Source organism: Salvelinus sp. IW2-2015, linkage group LG20 (genome assembly GCF_002910315.2).
Source record: "Salvelinus sp. IW2-2015 linkage group LG20, ASM291031v2, whole genome shotgun sequence".
Taxonomy (NCBI): domain Eukaryota; kingdom Metazoa; phylum Chordata; class Actinopteri; order Salmoniformes; family Salmonidae; genus Salvelinus; species Salvelinus sp. IW2-2015.
In genome coordinates, this window is record NC_036860.1 from 59,130,029 (window position 1) to 59,147,714 (window position 17,686).

The window sequence follows — 17,686 nt, forward strand, 5'->3', positions numbered from 1 at the left end:
TGTCTGCATTTAGAAGCTTCTGATAGGCTAATTGACATCATTTGAGTCAATTGGAGGTGTACCTGGGATGTATTTCAAGGCCTACCTTCAAACTCAGTGCCTCTTTGCTTGACATCATGGGAAATCAAAAGAAATCAGCCAAACCTCCGAAAAATAAATTGTAGACCTCCACAAGTCTGGTTCATCCTTCGGAGCAATTTCCAAACGTCTGAAGGTACCACGTTCATATGTACAACAATAGTACGCAATATAAAACACCATGGGACCACGCATCCGTCATACCGTCTGGAAGGATACGCGTTCTGTCTCCTAGAGATGAACGTACTTTGGTGCGAAAAAATGCAAATCAATCCCAGAACAGCAGCAAAGGACCTTGTGAAGACGCTGGAGGAAACGGGTACAAAAGTATCTATCCACAGTAAAACGAGTCCTATATCGACCTAGCCTGAAAGCCGCTCAGCAAGGAAGAAGCCACTGCTCCAAAACAACCATAAAAAAGCCAGTCTACGGTTTGCAACTGCACATGGGGACAAATATGGTACTTTCTGGAGAAATGTCCTCTGGTCTGAAGAACAAAATAGAACTGTTTGGCCATAATGATCATCGTTATGTTTGGAGGAAAAAGGGGATGCTTGCAAGCCGAAGAACACCATCCCAACCGTGAAGCACGGGGGTGGCAGCATCATGTTGTGGGGTGCTTTGCTGCAGGAGGGACTGGTGCATTCACAAAAATAGATGGCATCAATGAGGTAGAAAATTATGTGGATATATTGAAGCAACATCTCAAGACATCAGTCAGGAAATTAAAGCTTGGGTCGCAAATGGGTCTTCCAAATGGACTGGACAATAACCCCAAACATACTTCCAAAGTTGTGGCAAAATGGCTTAAGGACAACAAAGTCAAGGTATTGGAGTGGCCATCACAAAGCCCTGACTTCAATCCTATAGAACATTTGTGGGCAGAACTGAAAAAGCGTGTGCGCGCAAGGAGGCCTACAAACCGGACTCAGTTACACCAGCTCTGTCAGGAGGAATGGGCCAAAATTCACCCAACTTATTGTGGGAAGCTTGTGGAAGGCTACCCGAAATGTTTGACCCAAGTTAAACAATTTAAAAGGCAATGCTACCAAATACTAATTGAGTGTATGTAAACTTCTGACCCACTGGGAATGTGATGAAAGCAATAAAAGCTGAAATAAATCACTACTATTATTGTAACATTTCACATTCTTAAAATAAAGTGGTGATCTAACTGACCTAAGAGTGAATTTTTACTGGGATTAAACTTCAGGAATTGTGAAAAACTGAGATTAAATGTATTTGGCTAAGGTGTATGTAAACTTCCAACTTCAACTGTATATAGTAGTGTACACAAACACACCCATAGCCAAAATAGTGTATCAATCCCAATGTACTGCAGTCTAAAACCAGCGCATTATTACTACAACTTGTGAATCAACACTAGACAAGCTAAGCCACTTGAGTAAATGCACACAAAAATGCCATTTAGCAGACACTTTTATCCAAAACGACTTAGTCATGTGTGCATACATTTTCCCCATGGGTGGTCCCAGGAATCGAACCAACTACCCTGGCGTTACAAGCATCATGCTCTACCAGCTGAGCTATAGAGGATCACTCATCATTCTTCATAGTGAATAAACAATCACAAGACGGCTCCATAACTGAACGTATCATCTCTGCTGTTTAATAAAACACAGGTTTGGATCTCATCCACTTACTGCACTCTTTGATGGGCTCGTCGCTCCAGTCTGGACAGTCCCGGGCCTTGTTGCACACTTTACTCATCTCTATACACTCTCCACTCCGACACTTGAATTTGTCAGGGCCATTGCACTGTGTCACTGGGTTGTGAAAGAAAGTGGCATTACAAAGTGGTGATAATGGAATGTTACAAAGAGGTACAGTGGTATAACAGAAGTTTGTGTAGGAGGTTGAGAGTCAACCATCTGCATGGCCCCCATAGGAACAGAGGCGTGCTAAATGGTAGGTGCAGCCAAAGCAATTCATTTGCGTGTTGCAAATCAAAATGTTATTAGTCACATGCGCCAAATTCAACAGGTGTAGTAGACCTTACAGTGAAATGCTTACTTACAAGCCCCTAACCAACAATGCAGTATAAAAAAATATATATATATGAATAAGAAATAAAAGTAACTAAAGAGCAGCAGTAAAATAACAGCGAGACTATATACAGGGGGGGGTGCCGGTACAGAGTCAATGTGCGAGGGCACCGGTTAACTGATGTACATGTAGAGTTAAATTGACTATGCATAGATGATAAACAGAGTAGCAGCGGTGTAAGAGGGGGGGGGGGGGGGGGGCAATGCAAATAGTCTGGGTGGCCCTTTGATTAGATGTTCAGGAGTCTTATCGCTTGGGGGTAGAAGCTGTTTAGAAGCCTCTTGGACCTAGACTTGGCACTCCGGTACCGCTTGCCGTGCGGTAGCAGAGAACAGTCTATGACTAGGGTGGCTGTTTACATGTTTTAGGTCCTTCCTCTGACACCGCCTGGTATGGAGATCCTGGATGGCAGGGAGCTTGGCCCCAGTGATGGACTGGGCCGTTCGCAATACCCTCTGTAGTGACTTGCGGTCGGAGGCCGAGCAGTTGCCATACCAGGCAGTGATGCAACCAGTCAGGATGCGCTCGATGGTGCAGCTGTAGAACCGTTTGAGGATCTGAGGACCCATGCCAAATCTTTTCAGTCTCCTGAGGGTGAATAGGTTTTGTCGTGCCCTCTTCACGACTGTCTTGGTCCAAGCACACCATGTTAGTTTGTTGGTGATGTGGACACCAGGGAACTTGAAGCTCTCAACCTGCGCCACTACAGCCCCGTCGATGACAGTGCGTGGTCCTCTTTTTCCTGTAGTCCATAATCATCTCCTTTGTCTTGATCACGTTGAGGGAGCGGTTGTTGTCCTGGCACCACACAGCCAGGTCTCTGACCTCCTCCCTATAGGCTGTCTCGTCGTTGTCGGCGATCAGGCCTACCACTGTTGTTTCATCGGCAAACTTAATGATGGTGTTGGAGTCGTGCCTGGCCATGCAGTCATGAGTGAACAGGGAATACAGGAGGGGACTGAGCACGCACCCCTGAGGGGCCCATGTGTTGAGGATCAGCATGGCGGATGTGTTGTTACCTACCCTTACCACCTGGGGCAGCCCGTCAGGAAGTCCAGGATCCAGATGCAGAGGGAGGTGTTTAGTCCCAGGATCCTTAGCTTATTGATGAGCTTTGAGGGCACTATGGTGTTGAACATTGAGCTGTAGTCAATGAATAGCATACTCACATAAGTGTTCCTTTTGTCCAGGTGGGAAAGGGCAATGTGGAGTGCAATAGAGACTGCATCATCTGTGAATCTGTTGGGTCGGTATGCAAATTGGAGTGGGTCGTGGGTTTCTGGGATAATGGTGCTGATGTGAGCCATGACCAGCCTTTCAGAGCACTTCATGGCTACAGATGTGAGTGCTACGGGTCGGTAGTCATTTAGGCAGGTTACCTTGGTGTTCTTGGGCACTATGGTGGTCTGCTTAAAACATGTTGGTATTACAGACTCAGACAGGGAGAGGTTGAAAATGTCAATGAAGACACTTGCCAGTTGGTCAGCGCACTCTCGCAGTACACGTTTGAAGTCAATACTTCGATAACCTGAAGGTCCTGAAATATCTAAATATAGTATTTATTGAGCATCTTTTGACCCAACTCATTGAACGCACTCACAGTTTTTGCAGTTGACTTCATCGGTGCCATCTGCACAATCATGCAAACCGTTGCACTGTCTGCTGCTGTGGATACAGTTGCCGTCCTCACACTTGAACTGGTCCGGTCTGCAGGAACGAACAGCTGAAGAGGACACAGAGTTGTTAAACCATTAACACTTACACAGAATACACTAACAACCATGACCTTATTTACACCCTCATAATGCCTACACCAGTGGTTCCCAACCTTTTTTGGTTACTGTACCACCAACAGAATTTTGCGCTACTCTGAATACCCCTGAAGTACCCACTCATGTGGATTTTACCAGTAATCCTATGGTCTCGACATGTACCCCTGGTTGGGAACAACTGACCTGCACCATGATCAACAGATACACTCATGATAGCTGCTATGAACACTGAATATAGAGACAAATATGCATTTTATGAAGAGCCTTTTATTGCAAAACATATTTATTGTAATGGAAGGCTCCGTTTATGACTATATGAAAGCAGCTCAATCTCAGAGCAAAAAAGCAACCCAAAACTCCGCTGGCCTGCTGGAACGTGCAGGTGGTCTGATTAAGCCTCTCAACACTTACAACAGTTGGCTTCGTCGCTGCCATCCTTGCAGTCTGGGTCCCCGTCACATCGCCACTTGCGGTGGATGCACTCCCCAGACCTACACTGTGTCTCGCTGGATGAACATTTGGCCGGCGGCGTGGGTTGGCGACCACATCGCTGAGGGGACTCATCTGATTGGTCCTGGCAGTCCACGTCATCGTCACAGACCCAGTTGCCAGGGATACAGGTGGCATTGCCACACTGGAACTCGCTGGGACCACAGGAGGACGGAGCACATTCCTGCTCATCACTCCCGTCACCACAGTCATCCTCTCCGTTACAGACGAAGTTACGGGAAATGCAGCGGCCGCTCGCACAGGTGAACTCCAGTGAGGCGCACGTGATGTTACCTGTGGGAGGGAACAGAGTACCCAGTACTGTGATGCTAGTGTAGAAATCAACATCCAATGTGTACTCCTAAATTAACTGTTTCTGTTTAGATTCATTCCAAAGCAGTAAATAAGTTGTCACACCTAGTGGTTTGTGAGGGACACCTCCCATCATACTGCCATCAGTAAAATCAACTCACCACAGTTCATTTCATCCTCTCCGTTATCGCAGTCCTTCTCTCCATCACACTTCCAGAAGACGGGGATGCATTGGGTGGACCCGGCCCCACAGCTAAACTCATTCACACGGCAGGTCCTGGTGTCTGCAAAGCACATGGATGGAGGGATTGAATTTATAGGCCTTTAATGCTTTGATTGAGATGGGAAATGCTTAACACACAGGACTGCAGGGTGGTGGTGGGCTAGGCTGGCTAATGGAGCACTGAGCGATTTATTGAGCAGGGCACCCAGGCCAAGTTATGCGGTTAAACTAATTTGATACATTCAAAGAGCAATTCGGTGGGTACCCAAGTCAATTGAGCCATGTGTTCAACGTGTGTACACACTGTATGGTTTTACACTCCCTCAGTCGTTACTGGGTCTGTATCGTAGAGATGAGATTATAGCCTCCACAACAACTAGGTTATTTTAATTCAGAGAATGTCTTTGAGCCCATTCTGAACATTTACAAGTGTCTATCAATAGTGGCTATTGATCCACCATACAATGCATGTTGTTTAGAGATCAAACCTAGAGGAATTTCAGAGATATCCATCCCTCATTCCCTTCTACAAGAATATCTATCAGGAAGTGATCTCTTACTCATGCGATTGAAACAGTGGGTGCATGTGTAGCAGGGAGGTCTGCCTTGAGTGATCTGGTAAGAACACTAGATACCAGATCAATGAAGTTCAATTTCTGAGTAATGCACATGAAAGCATGCTGGGCTTTATCAGTCAGAGAAAGGTCAGTTTGTGAAGCATGAGCTATATCAAAGAAGCTAACTCCTACAGAGAGAGCCTAATGTAACATCACCAGTGGTGGAAAGAGTACCCAACTGTCATACTTGAGTAAAAGTAAAGATACCTTGGAAAATTACTCAAGTAAAAGTTTGACCCAGTAAACCAAGTATTTGGTTTAAAATATACTTAAGTATAAATCATTTCAAATTCCTTATATTAAGCAAATAAGATGGCACCATTTTCTTTTTTATTTATTTACAGAAAGCCAGGGGCACACTCCAACATAATTTACAAAAGCGGCATGTGTGTTTAGTGAGTCCACCAGATCAGAAGCAGTAGGGATGACCAGGAATATTTGGTTGATAAGTGTGTGAATTTGACTATTTTCCTGTCCTGCTAAGCACTCAAAATGTAACAAGTATTTTTGGGTGTCAAGAAAACATATGGAGTAAAAAGTATAATATTTTCTTAAGGAGTGTAGTGAAGTAAAAGTAGTCAAATATATTAATAGTAAAGTACAGATACCCCAAAAAACTACTTAAGTTGGACTTTAAAGTATTTTTACTTAAGTACTTTACACCATTGAACATCAGACACAGGGCTCAGAGTAGTTTAACATCAGACACAGTACTCAGACAGTCTAATGTATGATGGCAGATGAACGGACCGACATGCTGCTTTGGAAAATATTCTCATCTAACCTAAGGCACCTTTGGGAGGGGATTGCTCACAGCCAACTGGTTTATGAAAACGAAAGAAAATTCTGAAGAATTAAGAGTTCCTCAATTCCACAGTATTTAGGTATGGTGAGCGGTGATACATTCTCTTGCCCCCCCCCCCCCCCCACATCCATAGACAGAGGCTAAATAAAGTTGAAGAAATTTAACTTGACTCAAGAAAAGTGAGGGCAATGAGTTGTATACAGTATAAGAGAGTCTTCAATTCTTAATCTAACAAACTACTGAAAATGAATGAACAACATATTCCTATTTGGAGCTGGATCCACATGACTTACGGCACACTTCCACACGCTCGTCAGACCCATCCTCACAGTCTGGCTCTCCGTCGCAGTGCCATCTCTTGGGGACGCATTGGCCATTACGACAGACAAAGTCCACCTCTGCACAGGTCTTCCGAACTGCAAAGGCATAGAGGAATAGAGTGTGTTAGAATGATACAGTATGCTAGCTTAGGAATCAAAATGGGAAGCTGACAGTAAGTGAAGCCACTGTCTTTCAGTGTGAGGCCAAAAATCTGCTCCCGTTGGCTGCCTGCCAACCAAAATACCACATAAGAGCCAAGTCATACCGACCCAGACTAATCCAATATAATGATTCACAATGTGCCCTTTAAATCCTAGTCTGTAACCACTTTTCCATCCACAGTTTTGTAAAGTCATACCGTATAAAAATAAAATTACAACAGCTGTGATGGAAACAGGAAGTTTCGTTCCAATTTTATAAATGCCGACAGAATTAGTTTGTTCGACATGGTGGGATCATTTTGGGTCTGTAAAATTAATTATGCGAGAAATAGCAATGGAAACACCTTTTTGCACAGATATTGATATAATAACCATCATATCGAAGTAAATGTGGCCCTATGGGACTCCCAATCACAGCCTGGATTCGAACCAGGGACTGCAGTGCCATAAACCGCTGCGCCACTCGGAAGCCCTAAAACTAGCTTCATGTCCACTGTGTTCAAGTGCCTCCTCATAGGCTATTCCTCCCTGTGGCTAGAATGGCAATATGTGGCAGTCCCATCAGCATTAATGTTACCAGGGAAGGGCTCTGTGTGGTTGTTGGGTTAATTTATACAGTAGGTCGAGGGAGCCATGGGCAGAGAGAGAGAGACATAGGAAAACAAAAAAAATGGGCAAGTAATCCATTTAGAAACCCAAAAGGTAAGGCTGGACGATATGGCCTTAAAAAAAAAGTTACTGTTTTTTTTCTAATTTATGAACGATTCAAGATAACGTGTGTATCTAATTACGATTTTTTTGCACACAAGAAAAAAGTCAATACACTGCATTTCAAAACAGATAATCTAATGCATTCAGGGCTTGTAAATTATACCTAGGCTTCCACAACCATAAAACCCACTAATAAATGTAATTATTTTATCGAAATAGTTTAACCTGCTTTTTTGCAATCATCCCTGATCTGGCTTTCAAGTCTGTCTACCTCATTCTTGTTTTTAACCAAAACCATGCACATCCACTTGTAGTGCCCAACTTCATGTAGCAGGAATCACAGAACATGGACACAGGTCTCAACCTTTCAAACCCACGTGCTAGAGAGTAGCCAATTGTTATATTTCAAGACTAGACAACTTGTATCTATTTGCTTGCTAACAAGGTAGAACAGTTTAAAAGTTTTGAATGAACCCTCCTGTCCAACTGTTTAAACATAGTTTAGCTATTGAAGTGGCCTACCGGGATAAGATGCTTATTTATCAGAATGAAAACGAGTTGCCAATTCCTTATATAAATAAGTATTTTTATGGTCATTGCACTATTTTTATATAAAAACAGACTAGACAGCTAGCACATAACAATCTGTGGCTAAAATGATGCTAGCGGTACCGCAATGACAATTGTGACAGAAACGGAACATTAATTTTCCACATGTTCGTGGATACTCTCGTTTTAATAAGGTCTGCCTTGTTCTACATTGAGAGTTGATACATTATACGGGTATCGTTAAAGGTTAAATCCTCGCCTATTACAGTAAAATAATGTCTAAGAGTTTCCATATGATCGATTCTGTTGGACCAAACCTCAAATAGCGAGTTTTAAACTGCTTCTTGTCAGAGGAAGACGTTATCTTTCGTTTTTGTTGTGAGTGGCAGGGGGAGGAGCTTGGTGTCTGTGTGCGAGTGGGCAGGAGCATGCACATAGCACAGATGGCGCGAAGGAGACGAGATCCAAAAGACAGAATGCGCATGAAAACGAACAAAAAATAAAAACCTAGCTTCTTGCGATATGCATTTGGCACATCGCACTAAAACAAATTCGATATAGCCTTACATAGACTTATGTAAGCACAGCTTTAATTGAGAGACCGCACCACACATCCCTTTCCCCCGTCTCATCCACCATGACCCAGATATCACAGAGATTCAAGGAGAAACACTGTTTGCTCAGATGGGGGCTCGTTTGCACGTCTCTGTCACTGCCATTTTCAGCTCAGTAACCGCTGCCACTCGCACCAGGTCATGTTAGCCCTGCTGGATTTACACCAACGGGGCCCAGATAAGTAGGGATGTGCATCTTTCCCCTTCAATACGCATCTAAACATGAGCTCCGATATGATACAGTAACAAACAATACGTTTTAGTTTGAAACGATTCGGTTTGATTAGAGAACGAATCTATATTTGTTGCATAAACGCATACATATTTCAAAAATCTACTGCAGATGGAGCTCATGAGCTGGATCTGTCGGAACTGACGTGTGTGTGTGTGTGTGTGTGACTGATGTATGGCTATGGAGTATGTATGTAGGCACTTGAGCTGTACCATAAGGGAAACTAAGCATCTATCACCAAATTGTTCTGCGCTACCACTGTCAGATTAGGGAGGCAATGTAGCCCATATTTTTTTTGTCCACTCACTTTGGTTCTGAAATTACAATCACACACTTAAAAGGTTCACTATGAAGAAATCGCGCCATTTCCTGGCTGCTAAAATTCAAATAGTTTGCCTAATTTCGGAGAAAACAAGCAGTCATTGTGAAACGAATCATTGTACCAGCTAAGTCTCTGAAATATATTTTCCATAACCAAAATTATTGTACTTTCAGCTGGTGTACAAAACCGAAAGTAAAAGACGCAAAAATGAAATTTAGGGGAAGCATAGAAATAGCGCACATAGAACAGATCTACCGTTTCTTAGACTTGCTTTTAATAAGAACTCCCGCTCCAAAATCGAATGGTTGACATTTGGCAGGTTTACCAAAAGATTGTTTTCTGTCCTCATGAAAGAGACTTCACCCTGTATATCAACAAATGACCATTATATATACACACACTGATTGTTAAAGAAAAACTAACAAAATGATTGCGGATGATGAATCTATTGTTAGCCCCATTCAGCAGGTATAGCCAGATGAGTTGTCTCCAGTAGTAAAAAAAAATTAAACAGTGCATAGATAACAATAACATAGGTTGTCACTCTAATAAAGCCTAATATCGTGCAAGCAATTTTAGCATTTGCATGCTGAAGGTGCCGCAAAGATGTGAAAGATCTGGAACAGTTGGTCAGTGCGCAAAGCTGGGCACAGTGCACAGTTTGACTAGGCTACTGACATTGCCTTGGGGTGTTCAGCATGCAAAATGACTTGTAGATCAATGAGTGTAAAAAAGGCCATCCTGCTCCTCTCTACCCAACTTCCCCTCATAGTCCCTTCAGTTTCCCTTAAACCCCTTTAGTTTGGCTGCTCAGCCTACCTAAATTATCCCTCACCAATCATACCCCTGCCATTCCCAACCAGTCAGAGTGCTTGGAAATGCACATCTGGGCACTGCACCCGCCCACTCAGGTCAGGGTTGTCGTCATCCGAAGGGAGAAGACGCATGTTTCTGAGGACTTTCTATTGTCGACAGTAACATGAATGTCTGAATGTTGTGCGTGTATCGAAATGACCACAACAATAAGAGTAAAAACAGCCAGCTCATCTATCTCCTTTCCCCAACTTTCTTTTGGTTTTCCTATTGGAATAAATTAACGCCAATCATCAATTTATTAGCCAATAAACAGCCTTCTTTCCCGGGATTTAGGGTAAAACCCAACCAGGCAGGACCTCAGGCAGTCTGTAGTTTCCATTCTTATGATCAATCTGTTTCTCTCCTGCTTATTTTCCCTCCTTAAAATAAATTACTTTTCTTTCTGATATTATTGTGCGTGAAGCTACATACCACACAATTAGTATCAGACAGTGGTGTATGTGTGTGGATCTTCATTAAATCCTTGAACTGGAACTACTGCTTCCTCGTGTTCTGAACGGACCCCCTGTGGCAGTTGCTAGCGGCCTAAAATCCAGCACCTAAGTTATCCATCCCTTTTTATTGGTCCTTCGAATTCATAAACCCATATTTTTCAATAAGATTAAGTCATTTGGATTACTAAAATCATAAACATCTTCAAAAGGATACAGCTGTGTCTGTGTGGTGGTGACTATGAAGAGTAGTGATGGGCCTCAACATCATGTTCTAACTGGACAGCACTATAAAAAGGGCAGAACCAAACCAATCAGTTATAAGTATATAGCGGGTGAGGGCATTCACAGCCGACCGTTTTTACATGGTCCTTCTATAGTGACCAACATTTTACATTTTTTCTTCTTCCCCATAGTCTGTCAATTCTCCGGATTTAGTGACCAATATATATATATATTTTGTTTTACATGGTCCTTCGTATCACCCGATTCTGATCTGCTATAGTTGAGATGTTGGAGTACCCAGAAAAGGAGTTGTTTAAACACCCCAGGATGCAGACCAGTTATCCTGCAACCCTAAGACGTATGAGACTACTGTCACTACCCACCTCAGCCCACACGAAGCCGTCATGCACCCGAGGAAGATGAGTTGCGAGGCCCTACACGCCTCTCTCATCTAAGAGACTACCAGCCCTGCTCCAGGCCTCCTCAGTGGTCAGGGAGTGACCACACCCTCACCAGTTGGGAGCTGATGAGAGAATATGAGTACCTGCGTCACGAGCAGCAAGAGATCAAGGGGGCGTACTCTAGGCCCTCCCGGCCTAAGTCAACGCCGCAGGAGCACTAGTACCGCCACTACTCTCCTGACCACCACCGCTCTAGGCCTCCAAGGCTAGAGCCATCGTCACAGGAGCGCCATCACTGCCGGTCCTCCCCGAGTCGGCCCGGCTACTCTCCTGAGAGACTACTCCAGGCCTCCAGCTATTCAACAGATCTTCATTGCTCCATGCCCCCCCAGCTGGAGCCTATGTCATATCTGCCAGAGCGTCAGAGGTACCACCCCGAGGTGGTCCAGCCACTTTCCAGACCGACATCCCTCTAGGCCCACCTGTGCGCCCCAGAGCGGCCTAGCTCCCAAGCAGATGAAGACAACTCCAGAGTTGGTCTGCACCCTCCTCAGCCAGCTCCTCGATTAGCCACAGTTAAGGACACTCCCGCTCCAGTCGTGGAGCCACAGCCAGCCGGTGCCATGAAGCCTGTTCTGGTTGCGGAGTCATCCTCTCCTCCCAGTTGGGATACCCTGCTAGTCAAGGCACTCAGTCCACAGCTCTAGTATATCCTGCCCTGCATGGACCGCAGACCCCCTCCTTATTGGGTACGCATCGTCCTAGGCCGCCAGGCTTAGAGCGCCCTGCCATGCTTGGCCATAAGTTAGCTGTCCAGTCTGCAGTCTCCTGCCCTGCTCAGATCACACAAGTTAGGCACTTGCCTATCCCACCAGGTTTAGAGCCTTCTGCCTTACTAGGCCCCAAGTTCATGGTACTAGGCTCAGTCTCTAGACATAGGTCAGTCCACAGCTCCTTAGCTCACCGGCTTAGAGCCTCCTGCCCTGCTAAGTCACAAGTTACCTGCGCTAGGTTCAGTCCTCAGCCCCTAGCACTAGGTCATTGGTCTCCAGCTGCACTAGGTCTGTTGTCTCCAGCATTTGTCAGCCCTCAGTCCCTAGCCCAGGTGGGTCATCAGGCTCCTGCCCCGCTAGGCTCAATGGGACCAGTTTCTCCCTGTCAGGTCCAGAGTCGCCCTCCCTGTCAGGTCCAGAGTTATCAGCACTAGGCTCCGAGCCTTCAGACGTTCTAGTTTCGCTGTGTCCAGTTCTATCCAGCCTGCGGAGCAGTGGACTGAGGGCCAAAGGTTCTCTGCCCCATTAGGTCTGCAGCATCAGTCGTCAAGCAGTCAGCTCCCTCAGGGATACACGCCAAACCACCTGCCCTAGTTCTAGGCCCTGGGTCTCCAATCCCGGTAGACTCAGAGTTATCTGCTCCTCTAGGCATGCAGTTAGACAGTGCGCAGGCCTCAGCCTGTACCCAGTCGCCTATACTAGCGCTAAACTATACAATCCCTGCTCGACTAGTTTTGCAGCCTCCCACCATACCTGGCTTGAAGTCCTCCGATTTCAAGTCCCCTGCTCTGCTAGGTCCTCAGCTCCCTGACCTGGGGAACCCACCATTCCCTGACCCGGGGGGCCTGCTGTCTCTACTTCTGGGGGGGGTGCCGACCTCCTGCCTTGGACGACCCTCAACCCTTCACACGTGGGAGACCACCTGACCTTGTCTCTGGGGACCAGCCGGCCGCCGCCTCCAGATCCCTGATGATCCTCCCCACATGCTCCATGATAGTCACCGCTTTCAGCAGTGGTGAAGGAGTCATCAGCATCAGCCAATGAGTTGTGGCCGGCATGCCACATTCCTCCGCCGCAGTAGGCGAGCCACCTGCTTCAGCCGTGGCCAGCCTCCAGCATTCCACTCAGCGTCTAAGGATGGGGCCCAGCTGCCCTGCACAAGCTGAGTTAGAGGGCCCTACCCCACCCGCATGGTGTTCCTTGGGGTAGCCCAGGACCGTCTCCGCGTATCTGTGTACCTCCCATACGGGGCAGTCCCTAAGCCTAGCCGGGTAGGTGTAGCCCGCTAGGAATAAGCTTCCCCTCAAGGCCTGTGGCTTTTCAGACAATTTGGCCCTTTCAATACTGTGGGCCCCATTAGAAACTGTGCCATTTAGGTTAGAGGCCTTTTTGTGGATGTTAATATTTCCATATGAAATATTGGGGCAGCTTTAAAAAAAAAGGCTGTCCTGCTCATCTCCTCTATCTCCCCATCCCTTCAGTTTCCCTAAAGTCCCCTTAGTTTGGCTCTTCAGCCTACCCAAGTTATTTCTCACCAATCATAGCCCTGCCATTCCCAACCAACCAGAGCGCTTGGAAATGCACATCTGCACCCGCCCACTCAGGTCAGAGTGTTATCATCGTTCCAATGGGAGAAGACGCATGTTTGAGGACTTGCTATTGTCGACAGTAACACGAATGTCTGAATGTTGTGTGTGCATCAAAATAACCACAACAATAAGATGAAGTCATTTGGATTACCAAAATCATAAACATCTTCAACGGAAACAGCTGTGTGTGTGGTGGTGACTATGACGAGTACAGCGATGGCCTCATGTTTAACCGGACAGCACTTTAAAAAGGACAGAGCCAAACCAACCAGTTATAAGTATATAGCGGGTGAAGGCATTGACAACCAACCGTTTTTACGTCGACCTTCTAGCCGGATATAGTGACCAATAGTTTTACAGACTCAACACAGGTACATGCTTACTTCGACACCGAAGGAGAAGGTGCATCGGTTGTCACCAAATATTAGGTATTTTCGGAAGGTAGCATGTAATATGAGCAAAAAGATGTTGAATCCATTTTACAGTAAGGCTGTAACGTAACAAAATATGGAATAAGTCGAGGTGTCTGAATACTTTCCAAATGCACTGTATTTTCAGCTGTTTGAAGCTTATGTACAAAACCAAAAGTAAAAGACGCAAAAATGAAACTTAACGGGAAGCATAGTAGAACAGATCTACCACTTCTTAGACTTGCTTTCAATGAGAATGAAATGTGAATTATAGATCTGTCAATGTGAATTTGGTCAGGTCACCCAAAAAGTAGCAGCTTTAAACATTTGAATAGTGGCCCAAAACTTATCGGTGATTCATTATATCCCTTATAAACGGGTAGGCCATCATTGTCAATAAGAATTTGTTCTTAATTCTTGTCAATAGAGGGGCGCTGTTTTCACTTTGGAAAAAATCGTGCCCAAATGAAACGGCCTCGTACTCTGTTCTAGATCATACAATATGCATATTATTATTACTATTGGATAGAAAATACTCAGAAGTTTCTAAAACTGTTTGAATTATGTCTGTGAGTAAAACAGAACTCATTTTGCAGCAAACTTCCATGTAGGAAGTGAAAAATCTGAAAACGAGGCTCTGTTTCAGGGCCTGCCTATTCAATTGCCTTATATTTATCGATATGCATGCACTTCATACGCCTTCCACTAGATGTCAACAGGCAGTGGAAGGTGGAATGGGGTGTCTAGCTTGATCTGAGGCCGAACAAGAGCTTTTGGAGTGGCAGGTCAGGAATTTTCTTGGTCTACCAAGGCGCGCCGCGGAGCTCGACATTGGCTTCTGAAAAGCGTTACGTATACACGGCGAATATCTCCGGCTCTGATTTTATTTGATACATGTGATAATAACATCATAAAGTAGGTTTTTTCAACCGAGTTTTATCAGTTTATTTAACGTTTATTGGGACTTTTGGAATTTTCCGTTCTTTGCGCCAAGAGTTGATGGGCATGGTTGCTAATTCGACAGAAGAAATGGACATTCTAAAACCAAACAACGATTTATTCTGGACCAAGGACTCCTTGTACAACATTCTGATGGAAGCTCAACAAAAGTAAGAAAACATTTCTGATGTTATTTCGTATTTCTGTGTAAAATGTTGAGTCCTATTCTCCGCCGTTTTGGTGAGCGCTGTCTCGCAATAACACAAGCTGTATGTTATGGTAAAGTTATTTTTTAAAATCTAACACAGCGGTTGCATTAAGAACCAGTGTATCTTTCATTTGCCATAAAACAAGTATTTTTATGTAAAGTTTATGATGAGTTCTTTGGTCAGATTAGGTGAGTGTCCAAAATATCTCTGGAGAATCGATGCTACGTATTCACAATGTATAATCAGGATTTGTAGCTCTAAATATGCACATTTTCGAACAAAACATAATTGTATTGTATAACATTATGTTATAAGACTGTCATCTGATGAATTTGTTCAAGGTTAGTGATACATTTTATATCTTTTGCTGGTTTTTGCGAAAGCTACCTTTTGCGGTGAATAAATGCATTTGTGTGTTTGGCTATTGTGGTAAGCTAATATAATTCTATATTGTGTTTTCGCTGTAAAACACTTTTTTTTTTTATCGGAAATATTGGCTGGATTCACAAGATGTTTATCTTTCATTTGCTGTATTGGACTTGTGATTTCATGAAAATTATATTATATGATATCCCTGTCCCGTTAGGCTAGGCTATGCTAGTCAGCTTTTTTGATGAGGAGGATCCCGGATCCGGGAGAGAGAAGTGGTAGAGGTTTAACTGACTTGCCTAGTTAAATAAAAAAATAGCCTACTGTGTTAGAAAACAAACCTTGCTATGTCCCCGATTTGTCACCAATCTGACTTAATTTTGCGGAATCGAGAGAGAGTGTGTGTGTGTGTGTGTGTCACCCTCACCGCAGGTGTTCTCGTCACTCCCGTCGGAGCAGTCCTCATCCCCGTCACACTGCCAGACAGACGGGATGCAGCGACCGTTCCCACACTGGAACTGACTGGGCTCACATTCTGTCTTTGATCCTGGAAGAAAGGAAAAAGGAACTAAAGATTGGATAACTCAAAACCATCATCATGTATAACTAGTGTACATGTCTCCAGGCCTCAAGGACTGCAAATATGTTCCATCTTGTTTGCCACTGAATTGAAAGGCTTCGAACCTGGGTGGTGTTTGTAGGGCACAGAAAACAAAAAAGCCATTAATATACAGACACGTTCAGCCAGGAAGAGTTCAATTCTAAATGACCGTCTATTGGTTAATTTGACGACACGCTGTGCTGTAGGTACACCTGCTTAAGGTTGTTACCAGCCCGCCACAGTGAAACTTGTCAGCAAGCCACTAGCCAGCGCAGAGAGGAGAAAGTACAGCCAGACCATGTCCAATAACCCCTGCTCCTCAGTGATCATCCACTCAGCATGGGGTCCTCTGCAGCAGGGGACTAACAGACCTCGTGCTGGGAGGCCAACACCGCCAGCACAATCGTCTGCCTGGGACAGTGCCAATTGTCCTGGGCAATGGTCATTATGAGTCCGAAATGCCACCCTATTCCCTAAATGGTGCATTACTTGTTTTGAACAGAGCCCCATAAGCTCTAATCAAAAGTAGGGCACTACATAAGAAATAAGGTGCATTTCAGATAGACATCGTTAAACAAGCCAACAGATCAGGTAAAATGCCAAAGAACAATCAAGAGGGTCATATAAAACAAAGTGTTTGCAGTCTGGACATTCGCATAAGTCTCAGCAGCATTACCAAACAAGACGCTGATATGGCTGCAGGCCTACACAGTCTACAGATTGCATTACTCAATGCCACTCATGCCAAAACCTACCAGTAATAGTTCAAGACTAAAAGGTAAGGACCGGTGTGCAGCAGCAGTGATACTGGAGTGGATTACATTAGAGCTTAACCTATGACCTCCAAACCATCTCCAGAATAATAAGGCTTGTCCTGAGGGGGCGGGGGACCATTTAACAAAATTAATGGAGACTAGTATAATCATATGTAAACAGCGTTGCTTCCGTCTCTCTCCTTGCCCCAACCTGGGCTTGACCTAGAGACCGGAATATTGACTACAGTCACGCTCGAAGCATCGTTACCCATCGATCCAATAAAGCCGCAGCCCTTGCAGAGCATGGGAAACTACTGTAATATACACTTACTGTAAGGGCTCAGAGCGAGTGATGTCACCGATTGAAATGCTACTAGCGTGCACCACTAACTAGCTAGCCATTTCACACACAATGAGGCTGAATCATGTGAACACAACTCAGTCAACTGTACAGGTCCTATTGCTCATCTGTTATACAGAGCAAGCAAAGTTCACCAGGAGTAAACTTGCAACTCATCAGATGTCTCTGCTACTGCACCACATTTTGTGCTGAGGATGCTTCACTAAAAAGTGAACACGGTAGCGAGCCTGGGGCAGCGGGTTTGTGCTTACCCAGTGTTGATAAACATAGGCTATAACTGAACAAAAATACACTGCTCAAAAAAATAAAGGGAACACTTAAACACAATGTAACTCCAAGTCAATCACACTTCTGTGAAATCAAACTGTCCACTTAGGAAGCAACACTGATTGACAATAAATTTCACATGCTGTTGTGCAAATGGAATAGACAAAAGGTGGAAATTATAGGCAATTAGCAAGACACCCCAATAAA

The 17,686-nt window shown here is 44.6% G+C and overlaps 1 protein-coding gene and 1 pseudogene across 3 annotated transcripts in view; one reads left to right on the forward strand and one right to left on the reverse strand.

The window, feature by feature from the left end:
* The window catches only part of LOC111980224 (uncharacterized), a 401,020-nt pseudogene that overhangs the window by 277,673 nt on the left and 105,661 nt on the right, over positions 1-17,686 (forward strand).
* The window catches only part of LOC111981816 (very low-density lipoprotein receptor-like), a 31,856-nt gene that overhangs the window by 9,337 nt on the left and 4,833 nt on the right, over positions 1-17,686 (reverse strand). For all 3 annotated transcript variants that reach the window (XM_024013266.2, XM_024013265.2, XM_024013267.2), the window contains exons 2-7: positions 15,923-16,042; positions 6,657-6,779; positions 4,880-5,002; positions 4,329-4,700; positions 3,746-3,868; positions 1,743-1,865 (exon numbers count right to left, since the gene is read on the reverse strand). In XM_024013266.2, the coding sequence (XP_023869034.1) occupies positions 1,743-1,865; positions 3,746-3,868; positions 4,329-4,700; positions 4,880-5,002; positions 6,657-6,779; positions 15,923-16,042 (984 nt within the window). The remainder of the gene's footprint in view (positions 1-1,742; positions 1,866-3,745; positions 3,869-4,328; positions 4,701-4,879; positions 5,003-6,656; positions 6,780-15,922; positions 16,043-17,686) is intronic.